The sequence below is a fragment of the Triplophysa dalaica genome, chromosome 3 (genome assembly GCF_015846415.1).
Source record: "Triplophysa dalaica isolate WHDGS20190420 chromosome 3, ASM1584641v1, whole genome shotgun sequence".
Lineage (NCBI taxonomy): Eukaryota > Metazoa > Chordata > Actinopteri > Cypriniformes > Nemacheilidae > Triplophysa > Triplophysa dalaica.
Genome location: NC_079544.1, coordinates 21,220,737 through 21,238,120, shown reverse-complemented (window position 1 = coordinate 21,238,120; position 17,384 = coordinate 21,220,737). Strand labels below are relative to the sequence as shown.

The 17,384-nt window shown below is 41.3% G+C and overlaps 1 protein-coding gene across 1 annotated transcript; it reads right to left on the bottom strand.

The window, feature by feature from the left end:
* Positions 1–8,982: 8,982 nt before the first annotated feature.
* LOC130417421 (zonadhesin-like) lies at positions 8,983–15,643 on the bottom strand (the record flags this gene model as incomplete). The annotated part of the gene is made up of 17 exons (XM_056742984.1): positions 8,983–9,305; positions 9,658–9,811; positions 9,984–10,113; positions 10,188–10,465; positions 10,649–10,793; positions 10,883–11,091; positions 11,196–12,146; positions 12,227–12,311; positions 12,533–12,789; positions 13,073–13,210; positions 13,385–13,462; positions 13,575–13,659; positions 13,825–14,081; positions 14,226–14,363; positions 14,447–14,503; positions 14,846–15,111; positions 15,591–15,643. Coding segments are annotated over 17 exons (3,297 nt in total), but the record flags the coding sequence as incomplete, so codon positions are not given.
* Positions 15,644–17,384: the final 1,741 nt, after the last annotated feature.

Genomic DNA, 17,384 nt, shown 5'->3' with positions numbered 1-17,384 from the left:
TGCTTGCTGGACCGGGCTGGAGACCAATGGACTCCGAGCCGCCCTACGTTGCCTCTTCTTCTTTAGCCGAGCCACCCGCCTGGTGGCCGGCTGAAGGGACGACGAGTACGAGACGGGCGGCTCGGGGTTGGAAGCCTCAGACGAGGACCCCCAGGATTCCCGTCTCCCCCGCTTGCCAGTGAGACTGGGCGGTCGTGAGGAGACCGCAGAGATTGAGGAGGGGTTTGTGGCGATGCCAGCAACCCCAATCTGCAGAGGGCCACTCTCAGGAATCGAAGCCAAAGGGGATGAGAGGTATGTGTTTGATGAGGTCGTGGAGTCCGAACGAGCCGAGGCAGTTAGCCACACGGCGTCGAAGTCCAACGGCCTCATCGTCCTCATCTCCGAGCGAGAGAGTGGCTCTCTGAGACCGGCGTTGAATAGCACCGCCAACTCCTCCTCTCCGAAGGTGCCTTGTTCGGCCACATCAAGGAATCTCCCCACGTACTCATCCACAGTCTCCTCTCCCTGGCGAAGGCTGCAGAGGAGACGGGCCAGGGTTGTCCGGTCTGTGTTCATGCTGCCGCTGGGTTCAATCTTTGGCTGGTTCGTTCTGTTATGATTTCCGGGGGAGAACCCAAGTGCAGGCAAGCACGACACAGGAGGTAGGGGTAACACAGGAATTTATTGGACAAACAAAGACACGGGGAAACAGGAACAAGGCAAGACTGGGTAAACGTATACCAGCAAAACAGATGCAATCAACTGAGCATAAGCACAAGTATCTTCACGTACATGTATCCACAAGTAACGAACCAGCACAAGACAATGAAACATGAGAGGTATATATAGGGGAAACAGACAAGGGATAATTAATAGGGACCAGGTGATAGGGGTTAACAATCAAGGAAAGCTAATGAGACAGAAAGGGCGGGAACTGACGAGACTCGGGGAGAGAGTATGGAAAGCCAAAAGACTAAAAACTTCTCTCCCCACATAAAACAGGGAATTCTGTTTTGGTTCTGCCTCAAGACCAAGAATAGCCAAACATGATAGGCAGAACCGTGACAGAACCCTCGCCTTAAGGAGCGGCATCCTGACGCTCCTCAAGGAGACTCACAGGACAAGACAGACTGGGACATTGACAAGATCAAACAAAACATAGAAAACAAGACTAGGGGCAGACAAGCAAGAACAATAAACGGGTTGGGGTGAGACAATAAAAATAACAAACAAGGGAGGGGGGGAGGGGGAACAACAAAGTTCATGGGGGAATGTCCAGTAGGGTTGGGATGGAGGGGAACAGATTTAGACCGGGGTGACGCTCGAGAGCGTGAAGCCCCAGGGGTCTTAATTGGAGAAGTCCTGGGGGGCGCAGTCTTAGTCCCAGAGGACCTTGTAGGGACAGTCTTGGCTGCCGGTTGGACACGGCAAGGACCTAGGAATGCTCCCAGTTGAGTCACCGGTTGGGCTGCAGGCTGAGACACCGGCAGGGCTGCAGGCTGAGACACCGGCAGGGCTGCAGGCTGAGACACCGGCAGGGCTGCAGGCTGAGACACCGGCAGGGCTGCAGGCTGAGACACCGGCAGGGCTGCAGGCTGAGTCACCGGCAGGGCTGCAGGCTGAGTCACCGGCAGGGCTGCAGGCTGAGTCACCGGCAGGGCTGCAGGCTGAGTCACCGGCAGGGCTGCAGGCTGAGTCACGGACTGGAAGGCCGACTGACACACCGGACAGAACGCTGGACTGGACACCGGACTGGACACCGGACTGGACACAGGACTGGACACAGGACTGGACACAGGACTGGACACAGGACTGGACGTCAGCCGCACCGGACTGGGCACTGGACTGGACGTCTGCCGGACCGGACTTGACACTGGACTGGACGCCTGCCGGACCGGACTGGATGCTTGCTGGACCGGGCTGGAGACCAATGGACTCCGAGCCGCCCTACGTTGCCTCTTCTTCTTTAGCCGAGCCACCCGCCTGGTGGCCGGCTGAAGGGACGACGAGTACGAGACGGGCGGCTCGGGGTTGGAAGCCTCAGACGAGGACCCCCAGGATTCCCGTCTCCCCCGCTTGCCAGTGAGACTGGGCGGTCGTGAGGAGACCGCAGAGATTGAGGAGGGGTTTGTGGCGATGCCAGCAACCCCAATCTGCAGAGGGCCACTCTCAGGAATCGAAGCCAAAGGGGATGAGAGGTATGTGTTTGATGAGGTCGTGGAGTCCGAACGAGCCGAGGCAGTTAGCCACACGGCGTCGAAGTCCAACGGCCTCATCGTCCTCATCTCCGAGCGAGAGAGTGGCTCTCTGAGACCGGCGTTGAATAGCACCGCCAACTCCTCCTCTCCGAAGGTGCCTTGTTCGGCCACATCAAGGAATCTCCCCACGTACTCATCCACAGTCTCCTCTCCCTGGCGAAGGCTGCAGAGGAGACGGGCCAGGGTTGTCCGGTCTGTGTTCATGCTGCCGCTGGGTTCAATCTTTGGCTGGTTCGTTCTGTTATGATTTCCGGGGGAGAACCCAAGTGCAGGCAAGCACGACACAGGAGGTAGGGGTAACACAGGAATTTATTGGACAAACAAAGACACGGGGAAACAGGAACAAGGCAAGACTGGGTAAACGTATACCAGCAAAACAGATGCAATCAACTGAGCATAAGCACAAGTATCTTCACGTACATGTATCCACAAGTAACGAACCAGCACAAGACAATGAAACATGAGAGGTATATATAGGGGAAACAGACAAGGGATAATTAATAGGGACCAGGTGATAGGGGTTAACAATCAAGGAAAGCTAATGAGACAGAAAGGGCGGGAACTGACGAGACTCGGGGAGAGAGTATGGAAAGCCAAATGACTAAAAACTTCTCTCCCCACATAAAACAGGGAATTCTGTTCAATGTTTATGATATTATTGATGCTATTCAGAATCGCCACAGGAACTTTGAGATGAAATTTGGAGTTTCCTATATACTAGATAAGGAAAATAACAAAAAAACATTAACCAACCATCTGATTTCTATGTGGACAATCCACAAAACCAACAAAACATGTCAAAGCAACCACCAAGACGTTCAATAACACAGCCCATGCCTCGTGAAAAGTATCGCTGGCTAAAAAGGGATTTTATCAGTCCCAGCACTGCTTTTTCAGTTCAGGGTGTCACCAATGATGCTGTCTCCCTCCTCACACACTGAACAGAAGACAGTTTCAAGCACACTTTGCATCCTCTCTCATCCTGGGTTGCGTTTCCCTGGTTAACAATGACGGAACTTTAGTTGGAGAACGATCCTTTTGGGAAACGCACCCATGGTCGGCAGAACTCCCATCAAACGAAAAAGGGGGAGACCATCTTCAAGCCATGGGAGCCCAGTTTTGACAGAAAGCCCACCCACAGATAATGGGAGACCTTCAAGTGGAATCCAAGCAGAACATTTCAATGTACACCCACCAAAAGAGAGGCGAGGACGTTTTACTTTTTTATGCATTAGGCAGATGCTTTTCTCCAAAGCGACTTACATTTCTTTGTATTATACATTTGTTTCTGAACCCATGACCTTGGCTTTGCTAGCGCCATGCCACAGGAAAGCTCAGGACATGTATGGACATTTTCCTGTTAAAACGAAAAGAGGACGCTGCAGACACTGTGCTACAGATAACACAAACACACTTTGCTGCAAATGCAATGTCCGCCTCTGCTTCTCAGAGGATAAGAACTGTTTTTGGGACTATCACAACTGAAGATGCTTGTAAACAGAGCTGCATACTTTACATGAAAAAGATGTACAACTAAGTTCATCTGGTGTTGTAAATACAGAAGGGGTCTGGCGATGTCCTTCAGGTGGGCCAGTACAAGTCTCTCAAAAAATGACTTCTTTACCACAGGTGTTAAAGCAACAGGTCTGTAGTCATTAAATCCAGAGATTTTGTGTTTCTTCTGTACAGGGATGATGGTGGAGCGTTTGAGCATAAAGGGACTTTAGACTCCTCCAAAGATCTGTTTAAAATATTAGTGAAGATGGACTTTCAGGCAGGAGGGTAAGACATTGTCTTGGCATAGTGCTTTTCTGATCTTTTGTTTGCGGCACACATCCTCTCTGCAGATATTAAGTGCAGGTTGAGTGTCAAGAGGAGGTGTTAATGTTATAGCAGAGATAGGGTCAGGGCGGGTAGGAGGTTGAGACTCTGCTTTTCAAAACAACAATAGAAGTTGTTCAGATCGTCAGCCAGTCGTTGATTACCCACAGACTGAGGCTAATCAAAGGGTTAAACATAAATTCAACATACTATATAAATTGCTAAATAATTTTTAAATAAACAGATTAATTCACATCTGGTAGTTCGCATTCATTAAAAGTATTACTTAAAATTGTAGTTGATTATTCTCTGTGACAAAACATATATATTATGAGTGTGGTTGTAGGACAAATGAATGTTTATGTATGTATAGAGAACTACCCTTTTCAAACAGCAATGCTGGTAAATTACTGGTAAAGTCATTCTGGTAAATTTATAGTAAATACACAAATGTGCTGCTCATATAAGCAATAGACTTCTATTAATTTACCGGTAAGACAGCATTCACACAGCTGTCTCAAAATACTAGTATTGTCATCATGCAGACGTTTCCTTATAACTAAACAATCACTGACTTGTTTATATTCGCTAAAAGCTCCCATTTTAATCAGTGAATCTATTTACACTGCACAATGAATTTTAGGTAATTTTTGATGTTTGTTTTTGAGGCAGGTCACCTGAGGCTGCTCTCTAATTGGCTCTCATATTTTGTAAAACTCCTTTTTATCTCATTATTAGAAACACCACATTAATTAACATTATATGTTTCCACTTGCTAAGTGTGTCTCAGTGGGTTAAAAATACTACAGGCTCACTTGGGATCAACACACCCACTTGAACACTAGGGCCAAAAACTGTCTCTCATATTTTGGCCCTGTCCTAAATGGTGCACTCCGGTCTAGTGGATCTCCTCTGAGTCCACACTTGGTGACATCAGGAAGTGCAGACCTATAGGGCACTAGGCACAAGTCCACAACGGTACATGGGAGTGCATTTTGACTTGAGGTCATCACACCGGAAAGAGAAAGTGGTGCTTTCTAAACAGTCACGTGGTACTTTGTTGTCATTCACTGATCATTCACTGAGTGCCGCGTGAAGTCGATCACACTTGTAGTCTCTTTGTAGTTATTTGGGATGGGAGCTGCCGGTTTTTATTGTTCTGTATTTTATATGTTGATATGCCACCCAAGCAATATGCAATAGATACTTATTTTTGTAATGCATTCATTTGTCCTGACGTAAAGGCAACTGGCCTATGTATTTTATTTATTTGTACACACTATTCTTCTGTATACACCTTTTTTATATGCATATATATTCAATTCAATTCATGTTTATTTATATGGCGCTTTTCACAATGTGCATTGTTCCAAAGCAGTTTTACAGGGGCAAACAGGAAAAACAGAAAAGGTAAAACATAGCACATCGCATGGTGTTTATAGAACGAGCAAGATCATTCTAATAAATAATATCTAATTAATAAATAAATATATAAATGCATATATTTATGTGGTTATTTAATATATCTCTATAATACAGAGCTTTACAGAGCCCAGAGACAGTTACAAATCTACAATAAAACATGGCTTATTACCTTAAGTAAGAAAATGCACTCCATTAAAAGTTTTTATTCTTGATTAGCTGACTTAATAGACTCCTCCCATCCGTTCTCTGATTGGGCGTTCGCAAGGATTCCTGGGTAGGGGATTTCAGTGAAGGAGGCACTCGCGAGCAGACTTCTGAGCGTTAAAAAGAGAAATGGGACACCTACGGACTCGTTGACTTGGCAAGCACGCGCAATTGAAGTCCACAAGACCGCCGCAAGTCCACGTGAAGTGCGTCATTTGGGAGAGGGCCTCTGTTGCAGCTGAGATTGATGGCCAACCAAAATACTACACAGAGTTACTATCTCTGGTCATAATTAACTATTCCTAAATTAACTATTCCTTAAAAAAATAAGGTATTTCAATGACTCCCATGTGGAGATTAAACCAATAAATCAAAAACACAATGTAAAGTCAATTTTCTGTAGAAGTGTCTTTCTTAAAGACTTAACATGTTCCATGTACACACGTGCAATGCATTCCATTAGATGATGTCATAATACATGAATATGACATACTGTGGGTGTGTCTTGTGTCAGTTTTTTATAGAATCATCAGGTGTAAACGGTCAGGTTATTTACATTCGGTTTTCTATTGAAACATAAAATAATATACCAAACTAAATGTTGGACAGGTAATACGTTAGCTTTGGACACCACTGAAGGTAGCAAATTATTTTGATATAACCATGAATGAAAACATTTGTATATATATTTTATACATTTCTTCTTCCACATTCAGCAAAGAAGCTTTTAGAAATAACTTGTCATATAGTCCATTCCAACTACAACATAATTAAGGTGAAATAAAACAATCTAAGGTTAACTGTACCTTTAAATTTTAAGCACAGACGAGACATGGCCTTATCATAGTAAGGTTAAAAACACCTAAGATCTTGTCAAAAAGAGAAAAATGAAGGAAAAAAGAAACAGACAAATGAAAAAGAGTTTATCATTATTTGTACATATTTTTTTAATTATAATATGCTAACCACAGCCTATAAACTGTGTCAAAGCCACCCAGTTTACAATGTTTTAGTGACTTATCCGGCAAATTGACATGGAACACCAGAACAACAGTTTTATTGATGGACGTCACAACTTCTCTTGATGACAGAAATCACTGCTATTTTCTCATCCATTGGATTAAATTGGGTAACAGCTTTTGACACAGCAAAGAAGCGGCTCATGTCCTTTTCAGGCAAATTAAAGTGATTTCATTATGTGAGTAAAATGCAACAGATTTTCTCAATCTGCGACGTGCAGGACAAGGGGTAAAATGCTGTGCGGTACAACGCAAAGTGGACGGGTGGTCACCCTATGCTGAGAGCAACTTTTAGTAAGGAATAGAAAGATATAGTTAACATAGTTTAACCATGATACTTCAGTAATTCAAGTTGTAATCATTCTACTATATAAAACATTTGTGGACATGAGTGCCAGGGCTGGAGTGGGGCCCATTTTCACCCTGGGAATCATGTGTGGCGACCAATAATATCAATCATTTTATTAAATTAAAAATAAAACAGATATATATATTCTGATGATCACAGAGAAAGATATTTCCTATAATGAATGTTACCAAACAGTTCTTGGCCACCATTCATTAACATTGTGGGAAAAATGACAATGGTAATCAAAAGTTATCCAGAACAGTCCTACATTCCTCAAAATATATCTTTTGGGTGTTCAATGGGACAAAAAGATTAAAGTATTTTCTTCTCCTGTGGTAGTCAATGGTTCCCAAGAACTGTTTGTTTAAAAGCATTCTTCATCAGGCTTGTAAAGTTTGTTAGTGAGTACAATGAAAAAAATCTGTTCACTTGGTCCCTGTCCAAACGCATTGTTAAGGTGATGTTTTGGTCACACGACATTTGCTTGACATCATATTTTTTACACAATATCAAATTAACTTCCTTCGACTACCAGAGTAGGAAAAATATTGTTTAATATTTTTTTGTTCTGTTGAACACAAAATAAGACATTTTGAAGAATTTAGGAAAACAGATAGTTTGTGGGGAACCTTTGCCTACCATTTTCATTTTCATGTTGGTCAACGGTGCCATTTCTTTGGTGTTTAACGGAACAAGGAAATGTACACATGTGTTGAACAACTCGTAGTTCTGTTGTTCTATTCTATTACATTACGATCAGTAAATTTGCCTAAGGCATAATAGAAAACTTGATCCGTTCAGTTCCTTGCAGGTGGGATGAGCGGGCAGGCTCCACCTGTTCTGCGCAATCCTTTACAATCTTTCTGGGGTGAGACCAAGTCTGACTAATAAAAATAATAAAAATGTAAATCAATGCTGTCCCACTAATAAGTGGCTTTAAAAAAAGAATCTGTTAAGTGAATAAATGAAACTACATTATGTATTGGCTAACCTCTTTATTTATTCATTTGATTGTTTCGTGTTTTTATTTCCTCTGTGTCAATCTGGATGACGTTCAGGTCGAATTGTTCTGTCCAGCCCTGTTCACACCCATCATTGTGGAAATCAAAGTAGATACTGGCACAACATTAAATATGTAGGAATTCAGAATCACATTCTCCTTACGTCCGTTGTTGTTATCTGCCTAGCCAGTTCTTGTATTCACAAATGAACCAAACACATATGTTTTAGTTTAGTGTTATTACGTTTTGTTTTAAAAATGCTTTCCTGTGCCATAACAATGAATGAGTAAAGTAATTCTTAAGTTTAAAAAAATATATAAATATTTAAGTTGTTGATTAAACATTGAAAGCTTTACCAAAACTTTAAACGAAACCAATTATGGAAAAATGTGACGACGCCACTGTGACTGTAGGACACTAATTTACCTCCACTGTGCAATTTTAGATGTATGCTTTTATGACATGTTTACATTATGTCTTAATTCTAAATAATGCCAATAATTATCTCAAAACAAAGAACCACAATTAAAAATCTAAATAAAAATGAAGAGGGCAATTAAAACCTTTATTAACCTAAAGTGCAAAATATCTTTCCTCTGTGAGATCACATGGATATTTGTAACAAAGTTTAAATGCATTTGAAAGCCATTAGTGGACTTAACATGACCCCTAGTCACCATGAAACAGACGTTGCGATTGACTTCTTTTCCGTTACGTGACGAACAAACCAGTGAAACGTCAGTATTCCTACTTCTTTTTTTGTTGCTTACATCATGTGATGAAGAGTTGTTGAGAGGGGGAGAGGAGCATAATGTTTTTGATTAAAGATAACATGTGCAAATGAATTGAAAAAAAGATGTTGTGCACTGATAAATCATTTATAATAATCACAGCAACAGTTCATGATGACTTTAAACACTGCCCTGTACATCTAACTTTATTTATCATTTTCAAATAAAATAAACATTCCTAACAAATTAATATTCATTAACAATTTGGGTGTTAAGATATCAGCCCCAAACATAAGAGTAGTTGCATGTTACTGTTCATTTAGAGGCATTCTATAATTATGGGAATACTTTTTTTGTAAGACATGTTAAGAAATGAATATGTTGCACACAAACACCCCTAGCTAGTTTAAGTAATGTGTCAGCTTAGTAAGGAAGTCCATAGTGATGTCAGATGCTGGATAGCTGATGGCGAATCTTTCAGCTCCTGAAGCAATTTTTCTTAAAGAATGAACTGCCTGGAAACATACAATAGGTGAAAAAAACATTTGGTGTCAAACTTTCTTTGCACTAATTGAGAAACTCCGGAACTTTTTAAAAAAAGTGGAAAAAACGGATGATATAGAAAATGATGTTATGACAAACTGTTAAGAAAATTAATCGCACTTAAAAATGTATTTTATGATGTGCAGATTAATCAAAACATTCACATTTAAATTGCATATATTAATAGTTCCTTAGAAAATAAATCAAAGTGCTTCAAATGCTGAATTAGGAAATGAATGGTAAATTAATTAAATGAATTGCTAAACTTTATGTGATGAACTGACAACGCAGCACTTTTTCTATGAATGAAAATAAGATATTTACCTCCGTCTGTCTGTCACTCTCCAGCTCTCTCCGAATTCCTTCACATTCCTTGCCTGCTCCCCGTTTGGCTTCATCATGTCATTTTTCCCCACAGCGTCAAAATTTCCACAGAGACCTCCGATCTTTATTTTATACACGTGGGAAAGAGTGATCTCTGCAGAGAAGACAGGCAATTTTTTAAAGATCCTCCTTGTTTGTGTGAACCACCTATTCCACTTGTTTCGCTTAGGAGTTCTTAACACTATTAGTAATTTACACGACTGTAATTCAAAATTATAATAAGCATGATTGGATCAACCGTAAAATAAAAAATATTTTTTACATACCTGCCTTGTGTTTGCCATCGAACTCCACAAAGAGGCCAAAGTCAGTCTTCAGAAAAACTCGAGAAGAGCGATCCCAAATCTTGATTCCTCCGGAGGGGGAGATAGGAGCTTGAACGCTTAAACCATCTACCTGTGAGTGAGAAAGACTATGAAAATTAAATCCAGGGAATCTGGAGTACTCTACAAACCTAAAAATGTTCTCACCATAATTTTACGGCCCTTTTTAAAGTCCACTGTGTGGTTATAGACCCTGATTCTGATAGCACGCAGACGACCATCATCATCGTCCTCCTCACTGCTGTCTTCCTCGCTGCTCTTGTCTTTGACTTTTTTGTTGACCGTGACCACATAAACATCGGGGATGTTGCTGGGGAGGTTGGTGGTTTGGACCAGGATGTAGGAATCTTTGCCTTTAAACTTGTGCTTCATCTTGTCAAAAGTTCTGTACTCCGGGTCATCATCGATTGTACATTTGCTGAACGCTGGTTGAGGGAATAATTTAGTTTGTGGACACAAATTACACCAGAAGACCTACGTGAATAAACACTATCTCATCTCCAACTAGATTTGCAGCCCCTCAAATATTGTGATGAACAATTATTATCATTAACAATTTGCCTGAATTTTGTTTACTTCTGTTTAAATGTCAGTAGAAAATTTCATACCAGCTTTCTGGCACATATGCTGCCCCTGTTCAGTCACGTGACATATCTCATTTCCATCACATTCATAATCTTCACATTCTATCTCCCCATCGTCCTCACACTCGCATCTCTGTGAGCAATGGCTGCCATACCAGACCTCACCAAACTGGATACACAAACAAAACAACATGACGTGTTACTTGTGTAGGAAAAAGACAAGAGCAAACGTTTGTGTTTTGTGTCACTGTCACTCACGCTGTGAATATTGCCGTGACTGTCTTTGCAACCGCACTCACTGATGGGCACGCACGTGCGCTGTTTAAGCACAAAGCCGTCGTCGCACACACACCCCTGCACGCACGGCTCTTCTGTGTTACAGTTCGGCGGGCCGTGCAGGTGTGAACATGTAGGCTCGCAGGCAGGAATGCAGTCGGTGTAATGACTGTTTATGGGGCAAGAGGGTGCTGTGGGCAAAGAAATAACTCTTAACAAAGATATAATTTCATGGCAACAGCCATGAATCACAACAGAATTTTCATGACTCATTGATTATGGGTTGGGGGCTTACTTGATGCTGTAGTTTGAATAGGTCCAGCTGTAGTTTGGAGAGATTCATTTGTGGTGTGAACAGGTCTGGTCGTAGTTTGAACGGGTGCAGCTGTGGTTTGGACAGGTCTGGTCGTAGTTTGAACGGGTTCAGCTGTGGTTTGGACGGGTCTGGTCGTAGTTTGAACGGTTGCAGCTGTGGTTTGGACGGGTCTGGTCGTGGTTTGAACGGGTTCAGCTGTGGTTTGGACGGGTCTGGTCGTAGTTTGAACGGGTTCAGCTGTGGTTTGGACGGGTCTGGTCGTAGTTTGAACGGGTTCAGCTGTGGTTTGGACTGGTCTGGTCGTAGTTAGAACGGGTTCAGCTGTGGTTTGGACGGGTCTGGTCGTAGTTTGAACGGGTTCAGCTGTGGTTTGGACGGGTCTGGTCGTGGTTTGAACGGGTTCAGCTGTGGTTTGGACGGGTCTGGTCGTAGTTTGAACGGGTTCAGCTGTGGTGTGAACAGGTCTGGTCGTAGTTTGAACGGGTGCAGCTGTGGTTTGGACGGGTCTGGTCGAAGTTTGAACAGGTTCAGCTGTGGTTTGGACGGGTCTGGTCGAAGTTTGAACAGGTTCAGCTGTGGTTTGGACGGGTCTGGTCGAAGTTTGAACGGGTTCAGCTGTGGTTTGGACGGGTCTGGTCGAAGTTTGAACGGGTTCAGCTGTGGTTTGGACTGGTCTGGTCGTAGTTTGAACGGGTTCAGCTGTGGTTTGGACGGGTCTGGTAGTAGTTTGAACGGGTTCAGCTGTGGTTTGGACGGGTTCAGATGTGGTTTGGACGGGTCTGGTAGTAGTGTGAACAGGTTCAGCTGTGGTTTGGGTAGGTCTGGACGTAGTTTCAACAGATGCAGATGTAGTTTGGATGGGTCTGGCTGTAGTATGCACTGTTGGTGGCAACGGGCCTGGAGTTGTTGGTTTCACCTGGTTTACTAAATCTGAAAAAGATTTACAACTTTTAATGCAATGTCAAGAACGCTAATAAGAGTTAGAAGCATACATTTTTTTTAATACATACCATCACAGGTTCCACGGTGCAGAGAGACATCATCAATGGCAACATCTGACAGGGCTGTGCTTCCTCTACGCCCCTCAAAGATCACCTGACAGACCAATCACATGTATCGATTATACTCTCACTCCTAAATGTCATTGCTCAATAAATTCCTATATACACCACACTGTATCGAGTTCAGTAACATTGTGTCCTAAAAAAAATAACTCAAGCATGCTTCTCTTACTATACTATACAGATTAATGCGTGGTTTAGTAAAATTATCGTTTTGGGTGAAGTATATCTCTTTAAAGTGGTTCATTTACTGACATGAAACTTAACAGTCGGCCTCAGATCCACCAGCGCATGATGCCACATGTCTCCATGGTTATCTCTCCTCCTCCACACCTCCTGGGCCAAATTACCCTCAAACTGGTAGACGCTCAGCCCCATGGTGCTGCTGGCACCGTGCATGTGGTACCAAAACTGAAGACACTGGGGTTGAATGTCAGTGCATTCTGCACTGAGGAGGCGTGCCGTGTCACCGTGAGTGGCACTATCTCCCTCGATGTATATGTAGTAGCCACCTAAAAATGCAGACCAATAGTCAGAAAATGCAATGGATTTTATTTATGGACTTTGCCACTTTAATGTTATATCCTTATGTTCAAATGGAAGGCAGTGACATTCTGAATGTTCTTTTTTAAAGGTTCATTGTATCTATTGTCAGATTTATAGCCTTTAATTATCTAGATATAGTAATAAAACAAGAATAATTATTTTGGATTTAAGTTTAATAACATTAATTATACTGTTTTTTACTGTGAAAACAACTCAGAAAAATATTTTTGGAAGGAAATCATGACGCACTTCCTGTTGTGTGGTCAGAGGAAGGACCAGTCTTTAATGTTGGGGTGGAGCCTATCTGTCTTGTCCAATCAAAAACGTCAGTCAGCAACTGAGTCCAACTGCAGATATCACTCTCAAAATCACAGTTCAGGCCACAAACTGTCAAAACAAAACACAATAGTTACACTATAATTAACATTGTATAACCACATTCTGCTCAACCTGATGCCAACTGTGAGAGTTCAGTCACAAAGAGGTGAATTAAAAAAATCCTACAAATCTTTCCCAATGAATATTTTCTTTGATTCAAATCTTTCCTCAAGGAAATCTTACCTGGATGGGGGATGACTGAATTTGAACTAGTCCGAGGGGGTTCCAGAGTGGTCGTGTCAAAGTCATCTCCGGGAATATCTGCCAATGTTTTAAAAATAATGCTTACCAGTCTAGATGAATTAGTCACTGATTTTAACACAATAAAAGGTGCATACAGTTCAGCCTTGAATAGATTTAGATCTACACATACCTTCACATTCACCATACCTTATGACCACGTCATCTATGGCCACATCTGAGCGAGGATCTGAACCCCTAATGCCCTCCACGATTATCTGAAACCAGCATATTAGAGTATAAGCATGGGTTGTACTACATCTGTCACATCAGTTAGAATGAAAATATTAACCTATAGCACTTTCGTCCGTAAAGCCAGAACCCAAATTAGGTTAAGATAGAAGTCATATCAAATGTTTATGTATTGTAGTATTGTATCTAACCTGAAAAGCTGCTTGTGGTTTGATTTCAACCTTGGCTTGGAACCAGCGATTGCCTTGGTTATTGGTTTTGGACCATAGTTTGACTGCGCGGTTGTTCTCAAACAGGTAAAGGTTGAGTGCCATAACATTCGCCGGACCATACATGTGATACCAGAAACTCACACACTGCTTTTCAAAGGTGTAGCAGACAGGAGTCATCATACGGGCCGAGTCACCATGAAGCACACTGTCTCCCTCAATATACATGTAGAAGCCGTCTATTTAAGAGAACAAAAAATTCAGAATACCAATAATACAAACTACTACTTATTTGGATTTCGCAGTTGTTCATGGACTGATGAGCAGTCTTTAAGCTTTGTTTAACCAGCTTTTATAAGCATCTTCTGCTCAATCCAGCTTACTTCCTGTGGTGTGGTCACCGGTCGGCCCGGTGAGTTCTGATGGCGTAGACCCCGACCATCTAGTCCAATCAAAACTGTCCTGGATGAGTTGTTCCCACCCACAATCATCCTGGTCAAAGTTGCAGCTCCACCTGCAGCCTGTGTGGTAACAATCAATGGTGGAAAATAAATGATCATATCACAACTAAAAATAAATAAACAAAAAGACGAAAACAGCTTACTTTCAGGCAGCGAGGTTGGTTTGGGTGCATTTGTTGACGGTAGTAAAGGATCCAAATCTGTATAGAAGCATAACCATTGGACAACTATTAAGGCACTTTACAATAAGACAATTACCATTTATTTAACTGTACATTTTAAACGCAAAGTTGATTCACAAAATGCAATGTTTATCATATTTGGCAAAACAAATAAACATGTTTTGAATATTTAAGTGTATAGAATGCTGTATAGAACATAAAATTAATAAACCAATATTAGATTAATAACGGACAACAATGTTAGCTAATAAAGAAAGACTTATTTACAAATAATTTAAAATGTAATGCTGTCCAGCAATTATGCCAGATTTGATAATACCTGTTTGACAGTCTTCCATTACTTTTTAAATAGGCACTAACCACAGAAAGTGTGATTTCTCCAGTCTGTTAGAAACACCTCAGCCACCTCACAGGCAGACACATAGTCCTCAAAAGAGGTGCAGAGTTGAGATGTATCCCCCTGGTAAGTACAATAATCAGTAATGCAGCTTGTTACGTAGATCTGAGGTGGAACAAACCAGTGGCATTCTGTGAAAACATCTCCAAACAATGCACTGCACTCTGTGTATGCAGCATTCTCCAGGTCTGAGTCACACACAGGGGGGTCTGGAGAGCCATTGCTGCACCTGAAGAAATTGAAATAAAGTTTTCTATTTGTATTATTATCATATGTTGACCAGCCGCCATCAAAAGCATTCTATTGTAGTCTATGATATATTATTAAAGTATATATTTAAACTATACTAAAGTTTTATGTTATAATATATATACATATTCAATTTAATATCAAATGTCTGACGAATGTATAAACCTAAAACCACAAAATCTGAACATCTTTTTAAGGGATTCTTTATCTTTTAAATGATCAGTAGTGAATAGCTTGAAATCACAATTTATTTATCAACACACGTCGCCTTACACAAATGTTTTAGGATTGAATACGTTCGTTCGACTTCAGCAATCATGCGCTGCGCAGACCGAACGGGATGTCAAACTAGCCAAAACAATTCCCGCGATACTTTGATGTCATACGCCGATCGGTTTGCGTTGCGCCGCGGTTAGTCAAATAACGTTACAAATCTCAAGCGGATCAGTAAATTCTTACAGCCAATAGTTGTCATTTGTATTCCAGCTGCTGGCGAACTCGTGCGGTTCCAATCACAGAACATGACGCAGTAATTGGTGGTCTCTCTCTTAACAAAGCCCCTGGTTCCGATGGTCTCACAGGTGATTTTTACAGACATTTTTGGGTAGATTTAAAAGACCTGCTGCTACAAGTCTTTACGGAAATATTTGAAACATGTGTGCTTCCACCAACAATGAGACATGGAGTTATCATCTCTATTCCAAAACCCGGGAAAGATCCCAGAATTATAGATAACAGAAGACCCATTACGCTCAGAAATTCAGACTACAAACTCCTAACTTACATATTTGCTTCTCGTCTACAAACAGGGATTTCGGATCTTATTGCAGATACACAGTCCGGGTTCTTAAAAGGAAGATCAATCCATAATAATATAGGATTGGTCATGGACATTATTGAGTATAGAAGCCAAATAGAGGATGATGGTTTCCTTCTCTTTCTAGACTTCTATAAAGCATTTGACTCCGTGGAGCATCCATTTATTCTTTCGGTGCTTAAACATTTTGGTTTTGGAATCAAATTTAGGGAATGGGTTGGTGGTCTATATCGAGATATTAGTAGCTGTGTCCTATTACCTAGTGGTACCAGCCCAAGCTTCAAGATTAATGTGGGTATTCCTCAAGGTTGCCCCATCTCACCATACCTGTTCATCTTAGCCACAGAAATGCTAGCAATCTATATTAAAAACTATAATGATATTAAAAAACTTAATGTACTTGGCACAGACATAATAATTAGCCAACTAGCGGATGATACAACAATATTCTTAAAAGATAGAAACCGAATTTCAACAACTATTGCCAAAATTGCCAAAAAGCCTCAGGTCTAACATTAAACTTAAAAAAAATGTGAATTGCTAGCTGTACATGACCCTTCACTGAAAAACATCTGTAATATCCCTATTAAATCAGAAATCAAATACCTGGGCATTTACATTTCCAAGGACCAAAAACAAAGCCAACTATGAATGTAGAAAATAAAATTAAAGAATGCAAATCAAGACTAAATATTTGGCTACAGAGGGACTTATCAATACTAGGTCGAATTTACCTAACTAAGATGGAATGTTTCTCAAGATGTATTTACCCAGCCTATTCCAATGCCATTCCAAACAAATTGATTAAATCTATCAACCAAATCAACCTAAACTTCATTTGGAGAAACAGACCACATTATATGAAGAAAAGCAATATGGTTAAAGACACAAAGGATGGAGGACTAAAAGTAATTGATTTTGACTGCCTTAATGGAACCTTAAAAATAAATTGGTTAAAATCTTGGATCAAACACAACAACTCCTTTTGGTATTGTATTCCGAAGGCCTTATTCAAGAAAATCGGAGGATTAGAATTTCTTCTTTGAGCGGACTTTAATATTAACAAATTACCCATATCCTTGTCAGAGTTTCACAAACAAATACTCTTGTATTGGAAAATGTTATACGTACATAGCTTCTCACCCCATACATCTGTACTCTGGAACAACAGATATATATTTGCACCGCAACCGATCTCTGTTCTCTGAGGATTGGTATGGGAGAAACATTTGGTCCATGGCCGACTTGATGGATACCAACGGTCATGTCTTCAATTATGAACAATTTTGCATCAAACATAATTTCAAACCCTCAAAATCAGACTTTTCTAAATTACATAAAGCACTACCCCAAGGTTTTGTCCTTCTAACAAGAAACATTACAGCATACTATACGATACAACCACAATTGGCCCCACTATCAATTCAAGGGATCTT